The 8,038-nt window shown below is 40.8% G+C and overlaps 2 protein-coding genes across 2 annotated transcripts; both read left to right on the forward strand.

Moving 5' to 3' along the window:
* The first annotated feature begins 2,849 nt into the window (after positions 1–2,849).
* Positions 2,850–3,206, forward strand: LOC139126981 (uncharacterized). The gene has a single exon (XM_070692898.1). It carries the CDS (start codon positions 2,850–2,852, stop codon positions 3,204–3,206), a length of 357 nt encoding a protein of 118 aa, XP_070548999.1.
* A 691-nt stretch (positions 3,207–3,897) lies between these two features.
* On the forward strand, positions 3,898–4,332 carry LOC139126982 (uncharacterized). The gene has a single exon (XM_070692899.1). The coding sequence runs from the start codon at positions 3,898–3,900 to the stop codon at positions 4,330–4,332; it is 435 nt and encodes a 144-aa protein (XP_070549000.1).
* The last annotated feature ends 3,706 nt before the right edge of the window (positions 4,333–8,038 follow it).

The following is an 8,038-nucleotide window of genomic DNA, read 5'->3' on the forward strand; positions in this document are numbered from 1 at the left end:
AGAGAATAAAAGCTGTCAAACACCTGGTTATGTTGCTACACAGTCATTTTTTAGAGCTGCAACTGCCTTGTGTCTTTTCACTGGCGGCCATATTGTTTTGATAATGCCTACCCACTGGGCTTAAGGAGCATTTTATAGAGGACTTAAAACGTGTATTCTTACAGCTTCATGGCAAAGATGATGGAGAAACAGGAAAGGAAGAATGAATATTAAAACTTAGTCTAGATTAAAAAGAAGTGTATAATATGTTACTGACTACTTTCTATACTTTTTTGTGAACAGTATGTATGTCACTTGTATGTGCCCTGCAGGGCATAATATTGCTCTATAAGTCAAGTAATTGTGCTACGCAGGGACAGTGTAGGGGGCCCATTGTGTAAAATACTGCTGCATGCAAACATGTTTCAGTGGCCAACACGCCAAACATTGTCTTCCGTGAGGTATATTTAAGAGCCCTATAGGGTATGGGAAAATGCCCTATAGGGAATAAAAGTGCCCTATTGGGCATGGGTAAGTGCCCTTCAGGGTAGAATATTACCCTATAGGGCATGGGTAAGTGCCCTACAGGGTATAATATTGCCCTATATGGCATGGGTAAATGCCCTAAAGTGTCATATAGGGTAAGTGCCCTACAGAGTATAATATTGCCTATAGGGCATGGATCAGTGCCCTACAGGGTATAATATTGCCCTATAGGGCATGGATAGTGTTGCCCTATTTATTTATTTATTTATTTAACTTTATTTACTGTCGATAACATGTTCGGCCAATAAGGCCGATCTTCCACAAGGTCGACATTAAAAAATTTACAGAATGACAGAGAGAAAAAAATACAAATACAAGCAACAAAAAGTAAAACATCAGGTCAAGAAAAAACAGCAATTAGGACAATAAGACAACTAACACTACAACAAAAGACAAGAACATATCACACCGATCCATGAGAAATTTATACAATTGCAACTTGAAAGATCTCAGATTTGGGCTGTTTTTCAAAGATGAGGGAGAGTTCATTCCAAAGGACAGCACCAGAATATGAAAGGCTTTTTCTCATTATTTCCGTTCTAATTTTTGGCAAGTACAAATTGTTTGTTGAAGTTGAGCGCAGAGACCTGGATGAATGAACGTTAGCAGGCTGGAAAAGATTACTCAAATAATTTGGACACAAGTCATTGACAATTTGGAACATCTGGACCCCTTTTTGATAGATCAAGCGACTACCAAGTGGAAGTAGGCCCAAAGTTTTAAACAATGGACCAGTTGGTTGATCCCATTTAGTCCCACAAACTAAACGTATAGCTTGTTTTTGCAACTGAAAAAGTTTGTTACAGTAGGATTGATCACAATTTCCCCAAACAACCGAACAGTAGTCGAAGGTTGATTCTATATAGGGCAAGCCTTGCCCTACTGGTACCCTGCTGACGTCCTACAGGATTCAGTTCTGCCCTATAGGGTTTTTTGTAAGTGAGGAAATGAATAAACTAGACTGGTTAGTGCTGCATTCCATTGACCTTGATTTTCCTGAGCGCATGATAAGCGACCAAAGGGAGCACTCTCGAGAAGACAACAAGTTCATACAGAAAGTGAACGAAACCATTGAGCTAGTAGACGGACACTGCAAAATGGGACTTCCATTCAAAACCGAAAGAGTTCAACTACCCGACAACCAGCAGTATGCCTTACAACGCTTCAAAAGCATTGAACAAAAGTTTAGAAACAACACAAATTTCACGCCGATTACCAGAAGTTCATGGCAGACATACTTCAGAAGGGATATGCAGTACAAGTCCCCAATGACGAATTAGACCAAGATGACAGAAGGGTATGGTATATACCTCACCATGAAGTATATCATCCAAAGAAACCAGAGAAGATCCGTGTTGTCTTGACTATTCAGCGTATTTCCAAGGGGTTTTGTTGAACAACCTAGTGCTACAAGGGCCGGATCTGACAAATAATCTACTAGGAGTGTTGCTACAATTTTGACAAGAACAAATTGCCTTAATTGCAAATATAGAGGCTATGTTTCACCAAGTAAAGGTTTAAGAAGAGGACAGTGACTGTCTGCGCTTCTATTGGTGGCCAGATGGAAACATATAAAGCCCTCCAAGAGTCTATAAGATGATGGTTCACCTGTTTGGTGCAGTATCATCCCCGAGCTGCGCGAACACAGCATTACACGAAATTGCCGATGACAACAGCCAGCTATTCGACAACGACGTTGTGGGTACAATAAAGAGAGACTTCTACGTAGATGACTGCCTAAAGTCAGTGGAAAACGTTGGGAAGGCAATCAAGTTGACACAAGGTCTACCGCTGCTTGCAAAAGGGCGGTTTCCATCTAACGAAGTGGGTGAAGTATTTGAGGCCATATCGAAAGAGGAAAGAGCTAAAGAAATCAAAGATCTGAAGCTGGAATATGACTACCCACCAGTAGAATGTGCCCTGGGTACTTCATGGTTAGTCGAGTCAGACACAGTAGGATTCCAGATCAACCGGCCTGCAACAAGAAGAGGCATACTATCAATTATCAGCTCAGTTTATGATCCCATTGGACTTGCAGCTCCATTCTTCCTACCTGCAAGAATACTACTTCAAGACTTGTGTCGTAGAGGTATTGGTTGGGATGCCAAGATCAAAGAAGACGACTGTAGGAAATGGCAAAGGGGGCTATCAGATCTTCCAAATCTAGAAAACGTATCAGCCCAGAGGTGCTACAAACCTGCAGACTTTGGAGAAATTGAGGTATGTGAGATGCATCATTTTCCGACGCAAGTGAATACGGATATGGTGTCTCATTGTATATTAGACTCATAAACAAAGACAGAAGAATCCAATGCGCCTTCCTTATGGGGAAAGCAAGGGTTGCACCATTCAAGAAAACAACCATCCCACGCCTGGAGCTAACAGCAGCAACAGTTGCCGTGACAATGACCAAAATGTTAGAGCAGGAACTCGACATTATGAACAACAAGGTATACTTCTGGACAGACAGCATGTCAGTGATCAAGTGCTGTGCCTATGAAACCTCCCGGTTCCACACCTTCGAAGCCAACCAAATTAAAATTATACATGAAGGATCAGATCGTAAACAGTGGAAGTACGTTGATACCATATCCAACCCAGCTGATGGCGCATCTAGGGAACAGACTGTAGACAAGTTCCTGCAAAACAAAAGAAGGCTGCAAGGACCAGATTTCCTGTGAAAACGAGAAAGTGAATTGCCAACACAAGAAGGCATTTCCAGAACGCTATGTAATAAAGAACCGAAAGTTAAGCAGAAAGTATCTGTATACAGCATGGTATTAGTAGAGCAAGCGTTTGTGTTAGATAAGATCCTGCTACGCTATTCCAGTCTGATGAAACTAAAGAAGATAGTTGGATGGTTCCTGCTAGCAAAGAAAAACCTTCAAGATCATTGTCGCAAAAGAAAACAAAGCGATGAAGGCACCAACGAAGATACTACTGAGAAGAGTTGTGAAAAACCAATCCCACCTCTTACACTAGAGAAACTGCAACGGGCTGAAGATGCAATCATGCAATACGTGCAACGAAAGCATTTCCCAGATGAAATGGCACTCCTACAGAGAAAGGAACAAGTCAGGAGATACAGCCCATTATATAAGCTAGACCCAATCTTGGATAAGGGATATATACAAGTAGATGGACGCCTTGAACGTGCCTCATTATTGCCGGATAGTGCTACCAAAAGACTCACCAGTGTCAACAATAATTCTCCAAGAAATCCACAAAGAAGTCTGACACCTTGGAAGGAAATCGATGCTGGCAAAGCTAAGAGAAAAATATTGGATTCTACGTGCACCTACAGCAATCCGCAACCTCATAACCAAATGTGTGATCTGTAGGAAATATAGAGCAAAAGTTTGTGAGCAGAAGATGTCAGACCTACCCAAGGACTGCATTGCCCCCAAAGAACCACCATTCACTCGCACAGGTGTAGATTACTTCGGACTAATGGAAGTCAAATGTTGCCGTATCACTGAGAAGAGGTATGGAGTGATCTTCACATGCATGGCAATAGCCTGCTCATTAGACACAAATTCAGGCATCAACGCCATTACAAGATTTATAGCACAAAGAGGCCAAGTTAGGTCCATAAGATCAGATAACAGGACTAACTTCGTCACAGCCGACAAAGAACTGAAGGAGGGTATCGGGAAATGGAACCATCAGAAGATAGCTGAAATGCTCCATCAAAAAGACATCAAATGTGAATTCAACCCCCAAGTAGGTTCCCATTTCACAGGAGTATTGGAGCGTCACATCAGAACCCCAAGGAAAATCATCTTTTCCTTGCTCAAAGAACAATAATTTCGTATGACAGATGAAGCAATCCAAACACTGTTCTGTGAGGTGGAAGCCATAATAAACAGCCAACCAATCACAAGGCTGTCAGAAGATCCAAACGACCTAGAGGCATTAACACCCAACCTTTAGTTAACGCTGAAACTGAAACAGGCCCTGCCACCCAGATTGTTTCAGAAGAATTACAACTACGTACGCTGTCGATGGAGACAAGTGCTGTACCTAGCGGATATATTCTGGAAGAGATGGGTAAAAGAAATATAAATTTTACTATAACCCAAACGGGATTAATATCTCCCTTTGCTTCAAGAGAGACAGAGATGGCTCGGGATCAGAAGGAACCTCAATGTTGGAGATGTGGTCTTGATCGTTGACAACACATTGCCGAGGAACTCCCGGTCAATAGGTAGAATCACCAAAGTGATGAAAGACAAGAAAGGACACGTCACATTTGCAGAGGTCAAGACCAGAACGACTACTCTATGGCGCCCAGTGGATAAAATGTGTGTGCTCCTTGAGAACGATGTCGTCGATGATTCAACTAAAGGACACAACAACAGATAAGAGCTTTAATCATTTTATTACCAATATGAACAGTATATTTTTCTCATATATCTAGTTCGATTTGAATTTTGACCAATTTAACATACTGAATTTATAATTGCTACGAATAACATCTACACAATTAGGGAACGAAATGTTACGGCAAAAATTCTCTGTTCACTATTTGGAGTTAGAGATTACATATTTCACTTGATATCAGTGCAGAGTGTGTTGACCCATAATTTTGAAGACTGAGTTCATTGATACAATCAGTGTTATAAAGGGAAAGCGGCTGCACACATTGCCTGCACTATTTTTTCGTTCTCTGTGTTCGTGTTTGAATTTGTGTGTTTGGCTATTGGTGTAGATATAAGCCATGGTGAAGTAATAAAGGGAAAGCGGCTGCACACATCGCCTACACTATTTTTTCGTTTTCTGTGTTCATGTTTGATTCGTGTGTTTGGCTGTTGGTGTAGATATAAGCCATGGCGAGACGTAGTCGTAATCTGGCTGTCAAATGACAGGGTGATTCTTTGATGCTACATTTCGAAACCAGTGTGTGGTCTCTTCCTCAGTCGCTTTTTGATACTTGCTCTCCTTGGATTTTTGTTTCACTGTTTGTGGTTTAAAACTTGTCAGTGTTTTGTTCATCCAGTAGGAGGCTAGAATACTTATCTGTGGAACAGTTTGTTGTGTTTCATTTGTTTGTAGAAATTGTTGTTAAATTCGAATGTGTTGTTTTTCAGAATACTGTTTAGCATAATTAAACAGGTATTCTGTTGGTGGCTTATGAATATTTGTTTGTTCATTGTTTGTTTTCGTTTCGCTGTTTAACGCTTTGCCGACAGCCCTCATGGCGTCATCGTGTTGTGTGCTTGTGTACATAGATACTGCGTCTTAACTAATGTGGCTAAGATAGCATTGTTCGGAAACTGGACTGAGTCCATTTTCCGGATGAAGTCTGTAGTGTCTTTTATATATGTATGTTGTTTTTTCACGATTTGTTTGGGGAAGTGGTCTAGGAATTCCGATATGTGATATGTTGGACTTGAGCATCGGCTTATTATCGGACGACCTGTGAATTTCGTGTCCGTTGATGGCGCTTTGTGTAATTTTGGTAGAAAATACCAGCGTGGTGTTGGCGTATTAGTGTAGAATGGATTTTTAAGTGTGGTGGTCGATGTGTTTTCTTGTTGTACATTTCTGTTGTTTGTTGGTGTATTTTTTTACTGTTTGTTTTGTGTAGTCTGTTGCTAATTTTGTGTAGTACAGTTTGAGTCGCCGAGTTGTCTTTCACACTATCTTATGTAATCTATTGTGTTCTTGATTGCTGTCCCTCTTCCCTTGTCGAGTGGCTTAATAGTGCATCTCCAATAGTGAGTTTACTGTTTTGATTGCTTTGCGTTGAGCGCGTGTCATATTGTCTTTTTGTGTTGAAGAATGAAATTTTAACGGTAGCGCTAATTTTCCAGGTTTGTGTTATTCGATGTTTGTAGGGCCCATGTTGACTTGTGTTGGAATTGGTGTTCCTTGGTTTGTTTATGGCGCATAATGTTTTGGAGACTCATTCTTCGAGTAAACTTGTTTGCGTCTTTCAACAGTGATTCTTTTTTTGGTGTCAGAATAAATTGTGCCTTTTGTTGTGTGCATTTGTGTTAGTTCGACTGTGTGATGATACATTTTTCTGACTCTGAGATTGTTGTTGGATTTTGTATGTAGTTTGTGTTTATTATGGTATGGCGTTTTATTGAGTTTCTTTTCTTGTTTCGTTTCTTGTGTCTGGTTTTCTTGTTTTTGTTGTACTTTCTGTTTTTGTGTTTCATAGTGTATTGTTCTTGTTGTATATGTTACGGTAGTTCTCTTTTTGGAGAAAGTGGTGGCCTTGAGAAAGGCCGTTTGTTTGATTTTGCTGAGGCTATCATTTTAAGTGCGTACCTGCGGACGTTTCTGTCTAGATTGTTGTTTCACCTTCTTCTTTGCTGATTCGATGAATCTGGTGAGAAGTGCTTGGTTTTCGTCTTTTCGGCTGGTGTGGTAGATCTTCGATATCTTGTTTTAGACTTGTGATGTGAGTTTCGATGTGTGTCAGACTGGATCAGGTTAGCCTGGAATCACACTGCCTTCGTCAGAGGATGTTACGCCGAAAAGTTCAGTGTTGCTTATGCATGGTTGTGTTGGATTGTGTAATCTCTCTATTGTTGTAAGTTGTTGTTGATTGATTCATTTCGCCTTATTGTTTGTTGGATTTGGAGCGCTGTGATTGGCTCAAAATTCTGTGTTCCTATTGGTTAATTCGTGTGATTTCAGAATCTTAATGGATCCTATAAAAGCGTTGAGGAGGTGGTGTTGCCATAGTAAGATGGTTACACTAGTTAAAGAGGAAAGTCCAGCGCCATGGGCGCACAATAGGCAACGTCGTAGTGATGTTGGTTGTTGGCAAACACTGGGCGGGATGGTTAAACACTTGCTTAGTCGTTGGCTTATCAGAATAAAATAAACAATCTTTTACACCAGGAACTACCGATTATCACCTCTGCCTGAATATTACGGAAGTGTGTAGGGTTCACACGATTCGAGACTACATTATAACTAGGACAGACCTTCCTTGACTGTGATTTCTTCTCTACTAAGGTGACTGTATGCTGTACGTTTTGAGTTCGAATCCAATCAAAATTTACTGAATTCAAATCACAGTCGTTTTGTGGTTCGATAGACAGCGATGCGATGACCGTTGTGGTATGTAATAGAAATACATGTATACTTTAGGAAGTTATGAAACAGAATGGGCCGCTCATGTATCGCCGAGTTCGGAGACGAATTTCCATCATACAATTTATTACTCAATAAACAGCAACGATGTATGGCTTTCAATACATCTCTGAATTTCTGCTAACCTTTTTGCGTCTAAGTAGATGTTTGCATATTCCGTTGCGATTTCAAACGGGACCCGGTTTTCAACCCCCTGGTTCCAACCCCGGCTTTCAACATGGAACGGATACTTTCTCACAACAGCAGCAGGTGATTTGAATGTGAAGGCGCTGTGATTGAAGCCAGTAGTTGAAATGGACATAGTATTACGAACTTCGGAAGGAAGATAGAAAACGAAGGTCTTGACTTAATAGTTCAGGAGAGAATTTCCTCGGGCACTGTATTGAGTTCAAATCTTGCC

Source organism: Ptychodera flava, unplaced genomic scaffold (assembly GCF_041260155.1).
Source record: "Ptychodera flava strain L36383 unplaced genomic scaffold, AS_Pfla_20210202 Scaffold_28__1_contigs__length_4768798_pilon, whole genome shotgun sequence".
Lineage (NCBI taxonomy): Eukaryota > Metazoa > Hemichordata > Enteropneusta > Ptychoderidae > Ptychodera > Ptychodera flava.

Coding starts and splice junctions, on each gene's coding strand:
- LOC139126981 (XM_070692898.1), top strand. CDS start 2,850: ATGGGGAAAGCAAGGGTTGCACCATTCAAGAAAACAACCATCCCACGC.
- LOC139126982 (XM_070692899.1), top strand. CDS start 3,898: ATGTCAGACCTACCCAAGGACTGCATTGCCCCCAAAGAACCACCATTC.